General features: G+C 41.4%; 1 protein-coding gene across 1 annotated transcript in view; it reads left to right on the top strand.

Annotated features, from left to right (window-relative positions):
- The window catches only part of AFF2 (ALF transcription elongation factor 2), a 941751-nt gene that overhangs the window by 224293 nt on the left and 693604 nt on the right, over nt 1-23854 (top strand). The window contains exon 2 of the mRNA XM_086918613.1: nt 17178-17298. Coding sequence (XP_086774739.1) covers nt 17178-17298 — 121 coding nt within the window. The remainder of the gene's footprint in view (nt 1-17177; nt 17299-23854) is intronic.

Genomic DNA, 23854 nt, shown 5'->3' with positions numbered 1-23854 from the left:
CCTGTGTGGGGAGCAGCCATCGTTTGTTGGCTACCAACATAGAGAGGGAATAGAGGCGGCAACCCCAGCGAAGTCAGAAGAGTTGTCTTCATGCCCAGTAGAGAGGGTCTGTATGTTGATGGGGTCCAATGGGATACCCCACGGGAGGCGAGAGGTGTGGGTTCTGTCTGGTTGCATTTCGGTATGGCATATGGAAGAAAGACATCCCAATGATACCAGTGGTATGTGAAGTGACACTGAACAGCTAAATAGTATAATTGTAAATGTGGTGCTCCAAGCCCCTCTCGGTTATAGGAGAGAACCAAGGTGTCCCAACTCACCCGCAGCCTGCGCTCTGCCCAGATCAGATGCAGAAACAGACTTTTAAGCATAGAAAATAAGTCACTGGTGAGAGGCATCAGAATATTCTAAAAGCGATAACAAAAGCAGGGAAGAACAACCATTTTCATATAGGCGATATGACTCATCATTAATAGTGGGAGCCGACACCACCATTCAATTTGTCTTGTTAGTTTGTCTATGGCTGGGCCATAGCTCAATAAGATTACTTGCTCCTTGTCCAGGTGGAGCCAAATGCCCAGCTATAACATAGGACCGTTACACTATTTCAGTGGGTAGGAACACTCCAATTGCAAGGTGATATCGGTGAGAGGGACAATTTCTGTTTTGTTCCAGTTTAGAGCCAGACGAGAGAATTCGCCAAAGTAAACCACTTCTTCAATGATAGGAACCATGTGGTCAGCTGGGCGGAAGACAGATGAATAATAAAATACTGTCCGCATAGAGGGACATAAGATGCGCGCCTGGACGAAATTGTAATCTGTGTTGAAGGTGTTTTTTTTTTGTAGGTGGCGTGCCAGGGGGGTTCATGAAATTTGACATTAATTTGGGTATTAGCCCCACAGTTTCTCGTTGGTACTCATTGCGGTTGCTGTGCTACATTTTATGAAGTGGGGTTGTCTTTTGCTGGTAATGTCATGTCTTTGTTGCTAAAGTTGATTATTATCTGCATTACTGATGCATGGACAAAGGAACCAGAGGTAATAAGTGCCTATGTCTCCAAAAACTTTTTTTATGAGGCGAGACCTGAGGGCCAGATAACTCACAGTGCAGCCATGTAGGTATCACTTGTTTTTATTTTTTCTGCCTAGTAATCAAAGCAAATCCATGGTGATGTCTCTCTAAAGCCCAATCATTTTCAGAAGTGTCCCAGGCCAGACAGAAGCGTGGTGACAGAATGATTTAAAGGAGACATTTTTATGCGTTTCTTCAACATGACCCTTTCCCCTGAATAAAACGCCTTGTTTTTCTTTAAAAACTACAGAACAAGCCCGGAAAACAATTTGGAGATTGGAGTTTATATACACTAAGTGAAGTGTAAAATATGAACTACTCTTGAAATGATAGGTACATTTTTAGATTTACGTATTTCACAAAAAGCTGGTAGAGCAGGAAAATTTAGCTTAAAATAAGTGTCCTAATTTGCGCAGTATATTAACATGAGAATGCTTAAAGATTGAAATAAATAGAAAATGTTCCTTTCTCAAACATGCAAATTAACGTGTAGCAGGATTTGTTTTGGGGGGGTGGTGGTAAGCTCTCATTTCTATTGTAATGACATTGTCAAGTCAGACTAGGCCTCATCAAATTCTCTAACTCATTTTTTTCCTTTCCTTTAATTTTGTTCTTAAATAAATAAATGCTTTTAGCAGATGCTGAATGGTGCTGCTGTATTAAATATTTAATTCATGTCTAACTTCATTAGACATGTCATCTTTGTAGAATGTGCTGACTTTAAAAATAAATTTTCTTTCCTTCATAAGCTACATGTTCTCATCAAATTTAGTTGCATTCTAGCTGCCACATATTCACTTTATTTGAATGCTGAGCACTATATTCATTCAGTAAAGTTGCAACTAGTATGTTTCTGCTTTAGAATACTTCATTGTCATGCAGAGGAGTTTTGAATAGCTAATAGTTTAGACTAGAGGTTTCTCATGGGAACTCAGAGTGAATCTAAAGCACATGGGGCCTCATTTATGAAAAGTGACGCATCGCTGCGTGAAAACAGCGATGCGTCACGTTTCACTGCGCACTCTTTGCGACACCAATGATGCGTCATATTTAATGTATGACGCATCATGTCGCAAGGACTTACAGATACGTCAGTATTACTGACGCATCTGTAAGCGCAAAAGTGAGGCATCGCTGGAGTGTGTCACAAAAGTGACGCAACTCCAGCAATGCGTCCTTTCACATGGGGAAAGCCCCATGTGAAAGGGCTTGCGTCAGTCTTATGCCTGCTGTGAGGCAGGCGCAAGATTTTGACACAACAGCATTCTAAAAGTGACGCAGTGAAATCTCATAGATTTCACTGCGTCACTATTACGAGGCTTTTTGCGGGGGAACGCCCTCTCTGCATACATTATACCTGACGCAGGTATAATGTGGCGCAGGGGTGTAAAAAATGACGCATCTACCTAGATGCGTCACTTTTTAAATATGGCGCAACAAGGCGCATTTTGTACGCCGCTGGTGCGTCACAAAAAGTGACGCACCGGCGGCGCAAAACTGACGCAAGGCCTCATAAATAAGGGCCATGAATCGTAGCAACTAAGCAGACGTTTCATAGGTAAATAACTTGCCGACTTCGTATGTTTACCGTCGGAATGGAGAAGATGCAGTAGACAAGCAGACAATCCTCTTCCATTGGTTTGAGTTGACCTAACACCAGCGTAGATTGATAGATGTGTTTTCCTGTTTAATAAACATATTCCCAGTTAAATTTACACACGTCTTCCTTAGAGTACACACTGAGAGCTTTATGTTGCCCAGGCTGGTCCAGGCTATTTGTTCTGTAACCATATTTTTCCTTAGCCCTTTTGCCCTATTCGCTGTGAGCTACCGCTGACGGTGATTTCTGTCACCTACTACTTTGTAGGCAGGGCCGGACAGGGTACTGAAAACCGCCCTGGCAAATTGCTAGGCCGGCCCCCATGGAGGGGGAGGGTGAGGTTGTGGCAGAGCTGTTTGCAAGGGCCGGTTTCGGCCGATTTAGTTACAAGGGGCTGATTTTGGCAACCCCCAGTAACAGAAACGGCCCCCAGAGTCCTAAAACTGGCCCCCACCCTCAGCCCACCCAGGAAACGCCTGATGCCCACTACAGCCAGTTCGGCCCTGTTTGTAGGTATTTAATTTCTGTAATGTACATAGCTACAGCTGTGACTACTTTCCTAGATTAAATTTGAACAGTTGTTACTGTGACTGTTTGCTGCTGCTGTTTGAGAGAGGAGACTTGGACGAGTTTTCAAAACTACTGTTCATGAGAAGTTCAACTACAATTGACTCTGTTTCAATGCTCCTTTAGATCTCACTCTTTACTGAAATTACTTTTTATGAATTCTGGTAGATGAGGATCTGCAAGAGCAGAACAGGAACGTAGCTAATATTCCCTTTAATTAACATGCTGCAATTTTCTTGATTGCCTCTAACCATAATTTACTTGATATTTCAGTAAATAGATTTATCTAATTGCTAATTTGATTAAACATACCAAAAGCAAAATACTAAACTCCTAACAATGAATACACTTTTTCAAACTAATTTAAAACTCTCATTATTGACTGAACATAATAAATAGTTTTTATGGTGATGTTGTTGACTTATGCTCCATTCTAAAGCAGTGGCAAAGATCCAGTCGACCTGAGAAAGAACAATATGTAGAGTTGGAAACCACCTTTTGTAAGTCACAGGTTGAACGGATTTAAATTTTAAGTATTTCTGCACCAGCAAAGCCTTTCCCTAATATTTGGCACCTGAACATGCAGATATTGTTGGACAAATTTTGGAACTTTTTGTATTTTGTAATTGCATTAAACAGCAGGATTCTCTCCTTGTCACCCTCACTAAGTGAGTTTTCAAAATGTTAACAATATGTGTAATAGGCATTATAAGCAGTGGGTTAGCATTCACTATTACTTGGGAAAGTCACATCTAGCTCCAACTCTGTAAACTTCATAAGCTGATGGCATGGTTTAAAATCCGAACGTTGCCATTTTGACAAATATTGGGATCTTGGACAAATGATCTTCTACCATTCATATTAGAAGGCATAGAAATCAGGTTACATTATACACTATGAAAGAGAAATAATTCATAAAGAGACATTGCACAACTTCTACATAGATCTCTAGTGATCTCAATCCAGTAGGTGGTGCAGAATACGTTAAACAATAAAAATACCTTTGTTTTATGTGGTCACTCTCATTTTCCTGTGTCTAAGCACTACAAATGTAAATACAAGTGTTCTTATTACTCGTGTAATTGTACTCAGTTGACTGAGCTCAAAGAGATGGAAGGATGAGTTGGCCTTGCTGGAGTTGAACTTGGGAAAGGCAGATCACAGAATATCCGTGCTATTGTCAATTTAATACATTTGGATATTTCATTTCATACATACAACAATAAGATTGTGAAATTATTTATTCAATGCTTGTTTGGCACACCATGAAATCAAATTCTAAATAAAATTTTATGTGAACATACTGCATTTAAATTCCCTAGTTCACACTTTGCTTACACAATTTTATTGGGGACACTTAGAAGCCACCTTTGGCTGAATGTGGCACCCTCGCAATGTGTTGCTGGTATTTACAGACTGCTGCTTTAAATGACCTCCTGCTATGTTAATAACGATTTGTATAGCACTGCTTTGCCACATGTATGACCTTGCAGCTTTGTGGTGCAATAAACTGTAGAACATGTGGAATTACTAAATGTCTGAAATGAATGACATACTTTCACAGAAATTGTGGTTCTCACTCCTATTTGATTGTTTTATTATCTAGCTCGTAATACAAATGTTTGTTTCTCAGCACTGGAAGGTGCACTGGTATTGTTGTGGGAGTGGAGTCTTATAAGAAGAAACAGCAGATAAAAGGCTGTAGTAAAGCTGCCACTCTAAAATTAGTAGAATAGATGCCAATGAAGCTGTAAAGAGGTTTATTGAAGAGACACATTGAATCAGCACCTGACGCCGTTGAAATCCAATCCACCAGTCAGAATAGAATATTTAGTAACAAATGTTTTATTAGAAGTACATTAACCAGAAGAGATAACATTCAGGGAAATGGACACTTCTAATAGAAAGAGGGCGAGGGGTATATAGTCAATAGAACTGCATGTTGTAAAATACAACACTCGGTTCCCTTTGAAAAAAACAAAGCTTGTAATCGTTTAAAGAATGAAAGAGATGGCACATCAGTCATATATGAGTTTCCAAAATGTTTTAATTGGGCCTGGCATTGTCTTTAACTATGAAGGCAATGGAATCCATGGCATTGTTATCCAAACAGAATGTACTATTTGCATGCTGTAATTCACTTCCTCATGGGTGTAAGTTATGTCAGTGTTTTATTGAGTAATATTAGGGTAAGCTAAATCTTCGGTATGGAAAGAGGGATTATCATCCCTTTCTGTTCATTGTCCAAAGCTCTTATTATGAAAGAAAATGTCTTCTTCAGAACTAGTGATGTAGTTACAAGGATAAGAAGGTGTCTTCCTTTGCCCCTGAGAGACTATTTTTACTTTCAAATACTTACCATGGTTAGTCCTTCATGAAACAATTTAGAATATAGCATTATACTGAGCTGCCATACCAGTTGTTAAAGGGCCTGGACCCAAGTTACGGGGCCGTGCTGTAAGCCCTGGACCCAAGTTACAGGTCTGAGCTGCAGGCGAGGGCCTATATCAAGGGAGAGGGTCTTCAACAACCGGTAAAGCCTGAGCCAGAAGGGCTATGAGACTATTAGAACATTGTACCCACTCAGGGTAGATTGTACTAAATTAAAAAAGGAAGAAACAGGAAGACAAACTTTGAAATGTTGGAGAAGAAGGCATTTCCCAGCCATAAAAACCCTGGAGCTACTCCATTATGTTCAATGGGCCTTTCAATATTCCAATGTTCTAATGTTGTTTATAATGACAGAAACCTGCTCTCCTTCCTGAAAGTCAAAAACCATTCCTCTGTTTCTTTTGTCATATTTCATTTTAGATTAGAACTATTAGGCACTGTTTTTTTAAGCCTTTCTTGTCACATTCTTGTTTCACATCAAAACTGGTAATCAATTTATTTAGCTACCTGGGCCTGTATTGCAGATAGGGCGCCCTTTCCATATTTGTGCAACAGTGCATACTAAAGCAGGTGCATCGGGTGCAAAAATGGAAAGTCTGCCCTATCAGGAAGAATGCACTACCCTCGGGCAGCCATGAAATTGCACTGCCCCCAGAAATATGGAGCAGCTGTTTAAAAGCTGCTTTATGTTTACCTCTGCAAGGGGCAACCCCCCTGTTCTTTTAAAAGGCATTAGAGATACCCTTGAAGGCGGGTGCAGTGAATGCCTGTACCCGCCTGCTAGGTGATGTCTGGGGGGGCCATGGGACCCCCTTTCATCCTTTTAGAGGGCTGAATTTAGAAGGCACACAGAAAGTGTGCCACTTTTTGTGGCACATCAGTGTGCCTTATAAAAGCATGTTTGTCTCTGCACACCCATCAGTAAACTGGAGTGGGCACAGAGGCAAAGTGATTTCTCATTAACATGGGGACACTCCCACATGCAAATGAGGGAACACCCTATAGTGATAGTGCTGTCACTGTATGTGCACCAGCACTGTCTGTATTACAAAAGGGATTGCACAAGCATCTACAGCCGCTTCTGTAATACCAAAGTGCCCCAGGGGTGCATAAAGCGGGCCCAAAAGCTCATTGAGCCCCCGGAGCGTTTGTGTAATATGGTCCCAGGGCAGACTTGTGATGCTGGCATTCTGCCTCTGAGAAGAAAGAAGGGGCTTCTACCAGTGACTTAATGGGCACAGATCCTGCATTTCCATGGTCTTTATCTTATGGTTTTTATCAGAGCTTGCCTGCACCGTGACACGTGACACGAGTTATATCCATCAAGTGGCATTTGAATCTCTCCACTTGGCATTTTAGGTTTTAAAGAGCAGTAGTGGTATGCCCAAAGCCCTACTTTTCCAGGAAATTTCTCATTTCCATTGAACACAGTTAAACTCCATTGTTCATGACTGAAGTGTCAGGAAACCCTTCTTTACTGAATACGTCCTCTAAGTGTTTTAATAGTAGTTTTGTGCAATTACGTAGTATCCGCTTCCTCCAGCAGTACCTTCTCAGCACTGGAGGACTTGTGCACCGTAAGGTTTCCGTCAGTGTCATATCGGTGTTACAGGGTGAATTTTCCCGTGTGACCATTCCCCAGTGAACCCTTTGCATTGCTTTAAGACGTCTGCTCGGATATCAGGCAGCATCAGCTTTCTCCAGCAGACTCCTCAGTGAAAAAATACATTTTTTGTAAACTATTACTATTTAGCAAATGATTGCTATTTTACACAGCATGCTTTTCTATGGATACTATAACTTCAAAACCCTATGATTTTGTTTTTTATACTTGTTTTAGGGGCTTCCAGGTTTTAGTAGGAGGGCCACCGACAATCTGCGACGTGTTGGCGCTAATGTCTTGAAGCTGCTTCCCCTCCCCCCAGTATTTCAGTGTTCCTTATGCTCACACACTAATGTAATTAATGTAGTGAAATAATTTTCTGAAGAAGGAGCTGGGGAGCTGAATGAATATAGTAATTAACCACTTCTGAAGGTGATTGGCATTAGAAACACTGTTCGGGTGTAAACTGTGCAACCCTGGCTCGCTGTGCTTTGTTTTTACTCAGTACTTCATGTTAATATAATACTTGAAACACAACAGCATTACCACATCATTCCCTGCCACAAATGACACTATTTGTTCTTAGTGTATTGCCTCGTTCTGTCCCCATCTGAGTACATTTCGCTGTAAACGAATTTCCCTTCTTCTTAGCACTTTATGTGCTTTAGTGATAAGACACGAAGAAATGTAAATGTGTTTTAATTTCAGCAAATGTTCACTACTTATATTGAAACATACATATAAAGAGCCGCCATTAACCCTAGCTTGAAATTGATATGTTAAATATTGAAAGCCATTTAAAGTGGTCCATGTCAATGTGAGCAAGTAAATGGCAAAGACAATAGGTCTGGCTTCAATGTTCCAAAACTTGCAAAGAAGAGCATGCATTAGCCCATTAAATCAGGAACTAAGTTTAAAATAAATTAGGAATGCAGTCCTGTAGTGAGGAGGCTTTCACTATTAACTTTGTGCTGGATGCTGATGCTTCCTACAGTGACGACACGAAGTGATTCCAAGCAATATTATATTTATAATCGAGATTTAGCTTCAAAAGGAGCTATCATTTGTTTGAAAAAGATACCGTCATACAACTGCAAAATGGAGTGACCAGTCCGTACATGCAGCAGGTGCCTTTAAAGTCACTGAAATATTCGCCCTATTGTAGAAAGATTATATTTAATTAATTTACAAATGAAAATCGCTTAAATACCTCTTTCGAATAGGAAACAAGTGTGCTTCTAGGACCCGGAGGTAGATAATAGGTTAAATTAAGGCCTGTATCTGTTAGAAGTAGAAAATGATAGCGTATTCCGACCATGTTTGCTTTGGCATCTATTCTCAATACCTTTATAATATATTTTTTTTAATGTTCTTAGTCCCTTATTTTTTTGGCAGATATTATTTTTCTCCTATTTGCACACAATTTTTATTTTAAGAGTAAGTGCAGAATTAGGGGCAGATTTATGTTGGGAATGCGCCACGTTTGCGTCACGCAACTGCGGCGTAAACGTGGCGCATCCCTACGACCGATTTACAACGTGACGCATCTAGGCAGATGCGTCACGTTGTAAAGCCCTGCGCCGCTTGTGGGCGTTCCGGCGCAGGGTGGGCGTTCCGGGGCAGGTGCGCCTCGCAATAGTGGCTGAGTGAAATCTATGAGATTTCACTCAGTCACTTTCAGGCCAATGCTGCGCCAAAACCCTGCGCCTGCTTGAAGCAGGCGTAGGTCTTGATGCAGCATTGTAAAGATGGGGCACCCCCGAGCCTTGCTGGAGCTGCGTCGCGCTTGCGACGCAACTCCAGCAATGCGCCACCTTTACGGCACAGATGCGTAACGCATCTGTGCCGTTTTTGCCCCATGGTGCGTCGCATTGTAAATGCGGCGCACCATGGGTGGCGGAGCAGCGGCGCAAAATAACTGGCGCATCCCTGGGGATGCGCCAGTTATCATAAATCTGCCCCATAGTATGTATCAGAGATGAACTAGTTTTTAGTATCAAAGATTCGTGTTCAGTCACAATTACATTATTTAGAGCATTTCCTTGAATTTTTCCACAATGGTAATTCTCGGAAAAAGTATTACTTTCTTGTGAAGATGGCTTATAGATTAAAATGTGATCATACTCCTCTTAATTTTCTCACAGCATTTGGAATTATGTGTCGAAACACCAAAATATGAAAATTAAAATTAACTTGATCAGACCACGTAAAAGACCATTCAAACATGAAGGCCTTATAAACAGGCACTTCGAGACCTGGACCCAGAGACCTGGATACTTGCAGTCAGTTACACTGACCCTGAGAAATTAGCACTTAGAGGCAGATACTGCAATGCAGATACTGGAACATGGAATAAAGAATGCTGCGCCTCGTGCCCTGAGCAACAACAGCCCATACAAACAGCACAACATGTCCTTTACAAATAACAGAACAATAAAGATTAATATATTTTTGGCAATGTAAATGGAATTAGCCCTCCCAAAATCTTACCAGAGCTGAAATATTTTATCTGGGTCCTTGAAGAATGATAAAATACGATCTCTTATCTCCTTTCTGGCATAAAAGAGATGCAATTAGTTCCTCATTAGAGCAGCTTCACTCTCTTTCAGTAATATCAAACACTTTCAAAGGTTTATAAAACAAACTGGCTGAAAAGGAAAGACTGAACAGTGCTATTGCTCCTTGAAATTTGATCTTGAAGGAACACATTGCTTGTTTCAGTGATAAATTAGCATGCGCTAACATCCTATTAGAGTATGTTAACTGAATATACCATTACATGCAACAATCATAAACTCAGAAAAATAGCATATAACTTTGACAGATAGTTATTAATTAACAGTAGGGTTTGTATAGACGTATGAAACACTAGGTAATTGGTTGGCTATGTACCATATGAAAATGATACACTCCAGATAAAAGCTTTCACACAAGCTCCCCACTTCTGCAAATTTGTCTACCACTTTCTGTAATAAAACATATTTAAAAGTTCTAATTATACATTTTTAATATGTGGCCATTCTAATGCTGTGCTATTATGTGGGTGTCTCTGATACCTCTGGTGTCTGTGGGGCAGTAGGCACAAACACGCGCTTTCAGGTGGATTTTTAGGAATACCTTGGAGAGGGCCAGGGACCAGGCCTAATGGCTGCAAATAAATATATGGCCGTGGGGGCTGGTGAGTGTTAGCCAGATTAAATAGAAGGATAGAAAATGGAAGTGGGTAACCTCCCACTCCATTGCAACAGTACCATGATACTCTATTCATTTCAGCCAATACCCCCAGAATCAATTACTCCAACTAGGTACACTGACTCACCCCTTCCCTCTTGAATCTCATTGTGCTGCACTCCATGCTCACTGTTCCTCTAATATCACAAAGGTGGGCCATGTTTCTCACACTCCTGCTCCTGAGACTTCCTTGTTGCTACTTCAGCTGCTGCACAAGGTCAGGGTCTGAGTGGTCGCCTCCCAGGCCATGTCTGACAAGCCAATTCTCACAACGATCTGCATCAGTAAAATTCAGGTGTAGTTGGCATTGTAGGGTAGTTGGTTGGCGAGGTACTTGGAGTGCTTGGAGTGCTTGGCATTCAGCCCTGCTTAACGCCAATTCAGGCGACAGTTCTCTGCCCAGTCTCCTTCCTCAGGGTGTCCACTTGCAGCAAAATGGAAGCCCAAAGCCTAGAGTAGGATATTCTGCTGAAATGCACCCTCTCTTACCCCGGATGAGGAAAGGAGTACTAAATGAATTACACTTTGTGCATTTGGTTATCTGGAGAGTGCAGCGGTGATCTATGGAAACTCCAAAAACATACCAGTTAACATTGTTTTTTTGTGACAGATCAAATCAGCATGACGGAGTAACTAATCTGCTGTGAATTTGTCATCTCGTACAAATGCGGCTAATTATCCGAGGCCGAATGCAATTAATAGTCTCATAACACTTCAAATTCAGTAAACAGCTAGAGTTGTCCTTCCCTGCTTGTCACGTCAACAGTAATACCAACCTTATTATGCATTCCTTTTGTGCTTGGAGGATATTAATTATCCTTTTTGTAGCAGCAAGATAGATTGCAAAGCCAAGCAAATAAATAAATGTGATCTATCAGTTTGTCACTCCAATTTGTCACTTGTGCAGTGAGAACTGATATTAAGGTAACATACATTTTATTGGCATTACTTAACTGATACATATTGTTTGGAATTATCCCGTGTTTATAACATTCAACTGTTTATCATTCATTTCTGTTTTTAAATACAAGTATTAAAATTGTCCTTCTGAATATTCGGAGATGACATCAAAACATGTTTCATTGATTTAGACTATGGACAGAATTCACAATTTGTGCACTTTAGATCTGCAAACATTTATTTCTGTAGATAGAAATTATTACTCTTGAAAATTTGATAGCAAAATTCTTCAGTAAGAGGTTAAGGATCAGGGGCGGAACACAAGTGCTCCTGGGGTATAGGAAGGGGAAATGGAAGTAATTTCACTACTAGTGCTCATACAAAACATTGCACACACACACACACACAACCATCACACCCATGCACAAAAACATCACACACACACACACATGCGCTTAGGTCCTTTGGTCCGCTAGGGATTTTTGTATAGCCCCAAAATATCTGAATAATACATAAACTGTCACAGGAAACAACAAGTGCCTAGAATTCTATTTTTTTTAAAGCATTTTGGTTACATGGTAATGTAAGTCATTCACTGACGTAAATATGATAAACTGAAAAAAACCATTATGATCCACTGTATATATTCTTGTCATTTGAAAAAAATCGAGATTTTTGTGCCAAAAACTGCTATAATTTGTATACTGTGTTTCAATTATTACTTGTAAATACTTACGGATGGTTGGTTTCATGCAAATATGGATGGATCACTTCGACCACATTCTGTTCACATTTAAGGAGACTTTTTTATATAATCCTTTCTATATTCACCATCCAATTTATACCTGTTTCCCATAGACACTCGGCAACCTACAGATATTTTAAACAACTCAGTCTGAATAACATGTCATTAATCATTCAGTTTAAATGCTGTGTTTACGGCATGGAAACTTTAGTTGCTAAGCATAATCAATAAAGTATGCAAATATATCATAGCCATGTGATTTATTTTCAATATGCTCAAAGTACAACGTGCGATTTGCCTTGGGATAAAAATTAATGGCATCGCAAGCGCTAAGAGTAAAATACTCATTTCAATGAAAATTACACTTTGCTTCAACGTTATTAACATCCACTTATTTCTTTTTAGGAGTGAAAATTCTAGAGTGCAGTAGGTTTAATTAAATCTGTGTTTTATTGATAATCTCTAACCCAGTACATTTTTTCATCCCTTTACCTAATTGGATTGGTATGGGGTCTCATCCATATAAATCAAAAATTATGTATACATTTAAAAACATTAGATTCCTAAGAACTTAAATTAGTTTCGACTCTGGTTTTCCCATATGTCTGTGGAATTTCTATTAAATGATAATGACATTGATTAAACTTGCTCTCCTTGTCGGAATTGGTTTTTACCTTGTAACTTCTTTTAAGTTTATTTATAGGAGATCATTTTTTCTTCTCTGGTAGCATTTCTTAGGTATAATAAATTCTCAAACTCTATGCGTTTCTTACTTTTTTCAGAGATATATCGTGTGTTTAAGCAAGGTGCTTCCAAGAGTTACATAGTTTAGATTAGAGAATAACAACTGTTTGTTGTTTGTCAATTAAAGACGTATCCGCTCATGCCATACTTCACCACAACATGCTGTGATATTTTTCCACAAACCACTTATATAATCCACTAATATTCAGGTTCTTTAAAAAGCAGTATTAAAAAGCTATATTACATCTTAGCTAGACGTTTTAGCTTAACAGTGTAGCGCATAGTACACTATGAAGCATCCTGGACAAAGTTGGTTATGATTCACTACTTTTGAATTGAACATCCAACCAGATGGGGCTGACCACATCTTGAAGTTGATGTGGGTGCAGGTGAGATAGCCCTCCAAGCATGAGGAACTATACTCAAAGTTGCTGACTACTCAGGTAGAGTGCAAAATCATATGGAACAATAGTTGTGGGGCTGTCATTGAGCACCTTTTATACCTCTACAATTAGTCCTTTTTATTTCAGATTACGAGTAAGCGAGAATTAGGTGCAGAGATGACAAGTGACTGGAATGAATAATTCTGACTGATATTCAGAGTTTTTTTCCCCCAGAAATGAGGAATGATATTTAGACCCGTAATTACTGTGTTCAAATCCACAAGTGCAGTCCCTATTCTGGGGCCAAACGAGGTGGTAAATTGGAGCCAGTGGTTAATAACAGTACAGGGCTGTATAGCTCAAGGGCAGCACAACATTTCAAAGATTCCCTTGAGTCAAATTAAGAACAGGTTCACATAAACATACCTCCAAATGCAAGCAGTACAATCATATATAACACCAAAATTGACAGTTTAAAAATCATTTATTATGAGTACATCGTGAATAATGTTTATGTGAGCCTATTCTTAATTTGACTCAAGGGAATCTTTGAAATTTTGGGTTGTAAAAACTTCATTTCTCTTGACTAGCTTAAGGGGTACCTCTCTTTTTTCACACATAGTTCAAGGGCAGGACATGCGGAGGGTGAAGGTGCAAGGGGACAGGCGAGACAGCTACCAAGTAGGGTGTATAATTCTTTACATCTCTGTTGTAAGAAATTATGGGCCCGATGTAGGTGGCCCATTACCAGTCGTAAACCCGAAAATTTGTAAATTTCAGGTTTACCGACCGGTATTGAGCCATTTGCTATGTAGGGGAGATTCGGTAAATACCGAATCGGTGTTTACCGATTCTGTATTTACTGAATCATCATTTACCGATTCGGTATTTACCGAATCGGTAGATGACATGTAGGAAGCACTTTGAAGAGTGCTTCTGTGCTTTAAGGATTCGTTATTTACCGCTAACTATTAGTTGGTGGTAAATAACGAATACCTCTGCAAATGCAAATCTGTGCATTTACACCAGTACCATAAGGCAGACATACATGCCCTTAGGCAGTGTATGTGTGCCACATGTGCACATAAGCACTATTCAGGGGTGCAACAGGATTTCAATGTGACACCCTGCCACCCTTGACTCTTTCCCTATTTTACCGAATCGGTATTTACCGATTCGGTAATTCACATTCATTCCTATGGGCCTCCAGACCCATAGGAATGAATGTGAATTACCGAATCGGTAAATACCGAATCTTAACGATTCGGTAATACTTACCAAATTGTTCCCTACATAGCATTTACCGATTCTAAAATACCGAATCGGTAAAATTCTGTATTTTAGAATCGGTAAATGTACTTTACCTACATCTAGCCCTTTGTTATTAGTAGGCAACATTGCAACACATGATTCTCAGGGTAGCAAAGCAGAACAGTCCAAGGTCTACCCAGGGAGGCTGGTGTATTTTAGCAATCCCAATTCGCTGGTTTTCACCAAAACCACTCAATACATTGTTGTCAAGATACTGTTTTTTCTTTTACAAAGGAAAGGCACTGCAGTTTTTTACCTCGCCACTACCATCAAGCAAATGACAGTGCTCAGGGAGAACTCATCAGCAGCCCCTTGCTAACCAATGTCCACATGGAATTTCTAAATGTAGACCTATCTCCATCCTCATCACTTCAAAGTCTGGACCTCCACCCTCTAGCTACATTCAATACACTTCAGCTGTCTGTGGAATCTCTCCTCATCCCACTGCTTGTGCCTTTCCAAGCAAGGATAACCCAGCATAAATTCCACTGGCCTAAATATTCAGACGCACTGGCACACGGTGCCTTACTACTGCACATGTGCGACAAACGTTTGACATAAACCCAGGTAGCTAGCACATAGTTGTGGACTTGCACATGAAAGCAGAACACTAGGCCAGACTCCCAGTAACACAGGGCAACAGGTCTGGTCACACTATCAATCTTTAAAAATGTGGTATTCTGCCACTAACACTTGATGCACTAAACCCATGATAGGGACAGTAGTTCTCTTCCCACTATGAAGACATTCTTAATGTGTCCCTCCAGGCCACAGAACAAGCCCTGGACTTTGCATAGTCATGGATAGGCCTACAGCTCTGCACACATACATAGATTAGTGTGATGCTAGGGCCAAAATAAAAATCAGGATACCAGATAGACCTGCAGTTGGTCAATGAGGGCAGGAGTATACACCTATATACCATGCAGGGAACATTCCTGCAGTCGCAGCTGCTGCCTAGAAGTGGCAGTGGGCCGTGAAATTGGGTAAACAAAATCACGTACCTATCGGGCGGCCAGCCTCTCCTGAGTCCCTTCCCATCCGCTTCTTGGGAGAAACAGAAAGCAGGCAACACCAGAGCTACCACGCTCCCCGCATCCAATCAAAACACTGCAATGCATTGTTGTGATCGGTCTGAGCACCATGACACAGCAATCTGCGAAGGGCTGGAGGATGAGCATGTTCTCCATGCAGGCTGTAATGCAGCCTGAATGGAGAACAGGAAACGTGTGCATGACTGCTTTGGGCAGCCTGAGAGGACAGACCAAAAAGTCATTGTTCACTTAGAAGGGTTGTACCACTCATTCCCTGCTCTGCAGCCCCTCTCACGCACGCTGCTCCATCTCTGTCATGAATTCGGTGCCACATCAGGATCACTATCACAATTGTTACATAAAGGGCTGTAAAACAAAGCGCCACACAGCTTTTAGGGGCGGCTGTATTACAGCGGCAGTGGAGGAGCATCGCCACCTTGCCCGTAAAGCCAAAGGAAAAACAAAATGATCAATTTATTTTTCATCCTGTAGCTGAGTCTTGGGGGTCAAGGCCACAGTGCTGCAGCAGGGGAAGCTGGTGTCAGGCAAATGTGGTTGGGCAACGTTGGGGGGTCTGTAACAAAACAAATAATTTAAAAAAAACGTACATGCCGGTCTTCCTCATGCTGATCTGCTTACTTCTCTTCCGCTCCTCTGGGCACTAGCTGAAGCTCCCAGACTCCCCTATGGCCAATACAGATGCTGTTCTCATACCCATGAGAGTAGTGTCCAGATTGGGCAGAGGAGCTTGTTTTGCACTCCATCAGGAGCTGGGAGCCTGTGTCTGCTGGTCTCTCCACTCAGCAACCCAACTGGGTTGGAGAGATGTCAGTGTGCATGATGGTTTGGCCATCCTAAGAAGGCAAGCTAAACCATCACACGCACTGACAGCAGTGCCCACCAGCGTCGGCTCCTCCAATATGGCATATGAGCATCGCCCCCCTGTCCGCAGAGGCAAAGAAAAAATAAAATGAGGATCATTTCATTTTTCATCCTATAGATGAATCTTGGTGGATGGGGCCACAGCACTGCAGCAGGGAAAGAAGTGGTGGGAACTGCTGTCAGTGCGCATGACAGTATGGCCTTCCATCTTCGGATGGCCAAACCGTCATGTGCACTGACATCTCTCTCACCCAGCTGTGTTGCTGGGTGGAGAGACCAGCAGGCACTGGCTCCCAGCTTCAACAGAGTGCAAAACAAACCCGCTCAATCCAATCCAGACACTGCTCTCATGGATATGAGAGCAGCATCTGGATTGGCCATAGGGGAGTCTGGGAGCTTCAGCCTGTGCCCAGAGTAGCAAAAGAGGGGGAAGCAAAGCAGAAAGTAGAAGACCGGTAGGTACGTTTTTTTTTACTGTTTTGGTTGTTACAGGCCCTCCAACGTTGCCCCACTACCTTTCCCTGCCACCAGCCACTACTGCTGTATTATGTGAACAATCTGCGCAAGTGTGACAAGAGTGTCTTAACCCTTAGCCACGTTAATATCTGAAACATATATTTCCAGTGTTTTATTTTTATGTTCTATACAAAATACTGAAATAATTTGTTCACCTTTTTTTTATATATTTTTTGTTTTCCCTACTAATTTCCAGCCACTTTGAACCAGACCGGAGTGCGCTAAAAAGGAAAGAATGGGAAAGAAGGAATCAGGAAGTCCAACAAGATGAAGACCTCTTTGCTTCCGGTTTTAATCTTTTCGGGGAACCCTACAAGGTATTTTCATCTGTACGTGACCTACCTAGTTATTATATTCTACCTGAGCCATCTTTCAAAATAAGCTGTTGTAATTGTTTTGCAAATATTGGAGAGTTATAATTTAATTGATTGTAAGGAATACTACTGTCATGGCTGTAAACTGTACATCCCATAACCAATGCTAAATGTGTGGGAGCATCTTTAAAATAAGCTGATTGGTAAATAAACATGCAAACAAGTAAATCATATTGTGCTAAAATGTAATTACATGTATTATTTACAGCAGTGTTCTTGTTACATGAAGGTTTGTCCATTATGTGATGCCATCATTCTTAAAAGGTATAGTGGAAAATTAATGTTATCTTGAGAGACTGTACCAGTTCCATCAATGCAAGAAATTAGATTATTATTTGGTGAAGGTGACTACCCTCCTCCAGCAATAATGACAGCCCTTGTCAGGGTGAACCCTCAAAATCACTAAATTAACCAAAGCTCAATCCCCTGCTGGCTATGGTACAGAACAGACAGGCTTAAAATAGGGTGATGTGTAAAGTATGTATGCAGCACCAAAACAGTGATGAAGTCAAATGCTAAAGAATAAAAATACCAAACTGAATTAGAAACATCGAGTAAAATGTAATAGACAAATTGACATTGAATTGACAAATATCAAGTGTGGGAATAGGAAATATGTATTTTAAAAGTTTTAAGCAGGAATAGTGCTAAAAAGCATAACGTTCTAATGATACTCAGTGGTCACAGTAGACCAGGACCAAAGTGCAATTGGGTGCTACCTGTCTTGAGGGCACCTGGTTGGATTCACCAACCAGATTTGTCCTGGTCAAAGATTTTACTTACTGACTTATTCCTTTAAGTCACAATCCATCACAGAGTACACTTTTAAAGCCCCCCAGGATCTCAGGGGAGGCACATATAGACTCACAGGGTATCAGTCTGAGGCCAACAGCCGGGCTCAGTCCAGTTTCAGTTGCTACTGGGCAGCTTGGCCGTGGCAGGAATGGCCTATGGCAGCTTGTTGTATCACTGTATATTGAAACAGGAGAGAAGCCTTATGATTCTTGGAGTCCACCTCTTTGTCCTGGGTGCAGGAGGGAGCAGATCCAGTATTTCAGGTCAACTTGGGCTCTGAATGTTGGGGTGTGTGTAGGCAGTATAGTATGGTATTTCTAGTGTCCTCTACAGCTAACACTAAAATGCAGTTTGAGGCAACCACTGTACCCACAGTGAACCTGGAGAAAGAAATTTGACAGAACAATAGTAGTGTGTTCCATCCACCAGACAATGGATACACAAAAGGCGTCTTGCCATCCTGTTCTCTGCCTTTCAAGGTCACCCCAAAGTGTTATATGTAATCCCAGCAGACCTATCAAGCAAGATTTGACACACTAGCAGGATTTGACACTGTAATGTCAAACAGGATGCTCTCTGCCCCCACCATGCACATTCCATGAGGTTCCGAGGAGCATCTCTGCTAATTCAGGTCAGCCTATTCTTTGCTCATGAGAAGCATTTTACAACTTTTTCGCAACTATTCAAAGGCCAATCCCTGCTATGAAAAGTTTGAAAGAAAATGCAAATCAGTGTAGAGGAACTTCAGGCAGGGAAAATGTACATTTCTAAAAGCTACTTTACCTTAAAACTTCAGCATTGAATAGGATTTTTTACCAGCTGTTAAAAACAGTTTAATTATTATTAAAAGTAGTCCTGCGGGAAATGAGATTTTGATCTCTTATCTGATCACCTAGATACCTATCTCATTTAATCCCTTTTCGGATCGGTTATTGACTGTCATTGAGTAAAAGGCAAACCCACATAGGTTAAATCAACCCCATAGACTGATGCAACTCTAAAGAACACTTACGACGGTAAAAGTTTAAAGGTTTATTACAAAACCAAAATCAGTTGCAAGTACAAGCACCTCAAGATAAGGTTCAACAGGTATACAGGTACAAGAAGGAACATGAATTCCCTAAGAAATCTCAATCTACAGAAGAAAACAATCAAAACTAATTCAAAAATCAACAGGTTGAATATCAATGACACTAAGTGGATCTGAAGCGTCATTTACAGAAAAAAAATGAAACAGGTTAAACTGTCCCTACACTATGCTAGATGACATCCCTACTTAGCGAATCTTTACCTAAAAAGGTGTCAGCCGTTTGACTTCCGAAGAAGCTCAAACTCTCTTAGTCTCTGATGGAAACCTATGTCGCGTAGCAGTACCCTTTCTGCCTACCCATCCGCTCTCTAAGAGTCCTCAGGTCATCTGCTCTGCCTTCTCCCCGGGGTGCTGTCCCTAATACAAAATCACAGTATGGGTGAAACGCCCCTTTGAGACGCCCACCACGTACACATTTCACGTGGTCCTGCTTCTGGTTTTTTCCACAGTTTCGTTTCTTCGAATCGTCTGTTAAGTTGACCTTGCTTCCCAGGCGCCGTCTCCATCGTGCTGGTACCCCCATGACATTCCGGTCGACTCCTCCAGACCAGAGCCTATCTCCTCAAACAAAGCTCTATTCATTACGTTGTGATTGGTACCCCCCTCGCACCTGGAAACAGACACTTCGAAACAGGGCCCCAAATTCCAAGCGTCCCTTATCTCACTAGGCCATAAAACTTCGACCAGCATTGGCAATTTAATTTAACAAGACTTTTGACTCCTGGCTCGCACGTGCAGATCAAAGCTCTCCCCTATCTCTCCCAGCCCACTAAATTATATGCAGTGGACTACTTTGTGAACTCTTACTTCTTTAGCTTAAAATAACATATGAACACACCACTATATAATTATACAAAACTCTTCTATATGATATAGATTTGAACACATACATATATAAAATAAGCAAATCAGTAATAATATCGAATCCATGTTACATGAAAGATACAATGATACCCTTTCGTTCTTACACAGTGCTATATGGTCTGCACGTTTCTTCAATTTACATTTCATCTCTTTCTTCGTTTAGTAACTGCATACATGAATTCTGTTTAGCACATTCTAATGTTCCTAAGCATTTTCACACATTTCTACATTAGCCCACCATATATACGGGCCTTTCTAATTCTAATAACACTCTAGAGTAAATACAGATACATATTCTCTCTTCTTAAGTTACATAGGCTAACTTTACGCTACAGGCTTGTGAATATGATGCAGACATGATTTTATTCAAATTGCGCTCTCTCAGTTCCCCCCTTTGATGACCTCTAGGGGTCATCACTAACACCTCAATTTGAATAATTTACACAGAACTGGTTGCAAGGCTCCCCCTTTTTATCGTTTCAAGAGCTCTCAGACTTCTATATTGATGATCTTGCAAAGCAGCTAATCTCCTTTCTTGCTCTCTCATGGACCTTTGCAACCGGTTTGAACTACACCATTTGTACAGTCTCACTAAACCCCACAATACGATTATGCAAATCAATATTATGAAGATGGGTTTCAAGATATACCAAACAACGCTTTTACCGAGATTGGCAAACCAACCTCCAACTTTACCCATTCCATGACCTACTTTTTCCCAAACATTTATCTTTGTCAAATCTTCAATTTCTCGATGTATCTTAGTAATATTTTGTATAACCTTCTCAAGTGGTTTTGAATTGTCTGGAATGTATGTGCAACATTCCTGGACCTTCAGAGCCTTGCAGACTCCGCCCTCTTTTGCTAACAGAACATCTAAAGCAAGACGGTTCTGAAGAACCATTGCCCTAATCGATTGCATTTCTCCTTCCACTAGCATCAATGACCTTGCAGTACTGGCAGACAATCTATCTACAACTGTAGCTAATCTCCTGATCTTGACGTCATTAAGTATCAACCCTAAAAGAGGAAACATGGCTCCAAATACGTCTCCAACTACCTCAGCATCTCCTACATCCCTTTTCCCTCTTGCCGAAGCCTTTCCCTCTATAATCTCTAAATCCTTTGCGTGGTATATTTTGGGGAAGACAATTGCCAAATAACATGAACCATACCAATTGTCCGGTAATTTAACATAGGCATTTCTTCCACATACAAAATATACATTAGGAATCACTTGCATCCCTTTCATGAAATCTTTCGTATAATATTCTAACCGGAAAGCGTGTTCACAACTAACTTCACCTACAAATACACTCTCATAGTATGTCTTGCTTCGAGTCAAACATAACTTTCCTTTCTGTGTTCTATCTAAAGCTATTGGACCATTACTACCCTTCTTTTTGTGTGCCTTTTCCTCTTCGGTCCAATCTGTTTTCCATTGTCCTGACATTTTCAGAATCTTCTGCCTCCTGTAACGGTCATCAACTTGTCCAATGAACTTTTTCTCGATCTCTGACACTTTGCAAGTCAGATTATTTCGGCGTGCATATGAAGTATCTAATGTATCCCAAGGAAGAAAGAATTTTGCTAATCTATCTTCCTTTTTATAGTAGTCCCACTTATTCATTTGCTTATAATTCGGGACTTCAGGCAGTACCGAATCATAATTTGAAAAGTAGTACTCAAACCCTTCTCGACCATAAAATATACTGAGCAATAAACTACATGTTATCCCATATGTCAGTGGAAGGTGATGATATCTGATGCCTTCATCTACGGAAGCCGGCAATTGCATGCAGACATAACAATCTTTGGCCTCCATGGCATCAATATACTCGTACAATAACTTGGCATATGCGTTTGTCCTGAAATTTCCCTGCGACTCATCTATGTGTAACCTACGGGCTTCATCTGCCAGTAACGCCTTTTCACGTATCACATGGCTCTCCTCTTTCTCTCCAACAAGAGCAGGTTTCAAAGTCGTTACAGGCTTTACATCTGTTGTCTCTTTTACACTTGCATGTCCTACTATGTATGATACTGTAACTACTGTGACTATGAGAGAAATTACTACTGCTATCAGTGTGCCTATTATGCATTTAGCCTTTCGGTTTGGACTGCCAGTCTCCATGTTATCAGATAGCGTAGCTCTTCCCTTTTCGAGGAAAATTTCACTTTTAGATCTTCATTCGGATTATTTGTTTTCTCAGTCTGTGAAGCACTCTTAACCAACAATGTCTCTTTTTCCGCAAAGTCTTTTATTTTCAGCAACAGACAGCCCTAGCCCTTCTCCGTCCTCTAAATGAAATCCCTAAATTTCTTCTTCTTTCCACTCGGCGCTAGGTTATCTTCTTTCCTTATGGCTGAATTACAAAAGTCTTTATGTATCTACAATGATTCTAGTGCCAGCAGCTCTAATGGCATATTCCAACAGTTCTAAACGAAGGATGGTTTCTTCATGTGCTGGTACTGGATGACCCAAAGTTGGAAATTCTAATCTGTTCAGCACCAGGTCCTTGATCCGACTCAGGTAAAGGGGAACGGGGAGTGTGAATGTCAGTAACCCTTCAGTTTCGATTCCAGGTGTCAACAGCCGTACTTCCACCGTTACAATTGGATCGAGATTGGTCACCTGCACTTCCCTCACCCTCCCGGATCTCTGTCCCCAAGACATCTGCTGCTAGGTAGGTCCACTCAGGGGTGGCGTATCTTCTGCAGGGCACACGTACCCTCCTTGATCTTCTCGGACTCTCAGAGCCTGAGTCCGTTGCACCTTCGTCTAGATCTGAATCTTCAGAAATCGGGACAAGGGTTCTCACTGGATTTGCTCTCAAGCTTGACCTTCTCCTTCTTTCCGGCCAGCTAGCTTCTCCACTCCTTGTCCTCCTGCTCCTTGTTCTTGCACTCGTCTCTTGACCACTTACAGCTTGGTCAGTGTCTGACTCGAACTCCCAGCTACTTTCTCCTTCTGAGGCAGCTTCGGTCTCACTGGTATATTGGCCGTCCTCGGCCTGGTCAGACACGGCCTCAGTCTCTTCAATCACCTCTACAGCTTGGCTTTCCCTCTCTGTGGCTTCTCCGCTTTCAGCTGGATTTTCATCCGAGAGAGGAGCTGTTTCTTCCAGAGGTGCTGGAACTCTTCGGGTGTGTGAGGCGTGGATCCAGTTGGGCAAGCCTCCACACTTTACTGCCGTGTTCGTGACCAATATGACTTGGAATGGTCCACGCCAGCGCACGTCTAGACAGTTCTTCCTGACGTGTTTCTTCACCAGGACCCAGTCCCCCGGACACAGGTCATGGCACAGGTCCTGAGCTGATGGAACCTCTGCAGCCTGCACCTGAAGGGACACAGAATGAATGGCGTCAGATAGTCCCTTGCAATAGTCCAGGATCAAATCATCTGTGATGTTCAACAGTGCTGCAGTTGGAACCGATGGCAGTCTCATAGCCCTCCCCATTAGCACCTCATGTGGGGAGAGACCTGTCCTCCTATCTGGTGTGCTACGTATGCTCATGAGGACAAGTGGAAGTGCATCAGGCCAGCTCAAGGATGTCGATGAACAAACTTTGGCGAGTCGGGATTTTATGGTGCTGTTGATTTGCTCTACAATCCCCGAAGCTTCCGGTCGGTAACTACAGTGGAGCTTCTGGTCTATACTTAGGGCTGAACATAGCATCTTCACTATTTCGCTGTTGAAATGTGTTCCTCTATCTGATTCTAAAGAGGCCGGCACCCCAAACCTCGGG

This window comes from Lissotriton vulgaris, chromosome 4_1 (assembly GCF_964263255.1).
Source record: "Lissotriton vulgaris chromosome 4_1, aLisVul1.2, whole genome shotgun sequence".
NCBI lineage: Eukaryota > Metazoa > Chordata > Amphibia > Caudata > Salamandridae > Lissotriton > Lissotriton vulgaris.
Note: the sequence above shows the minus strand (reverse complement) of the source record. Positions and strands in the feature narration are given on the sequence as shown.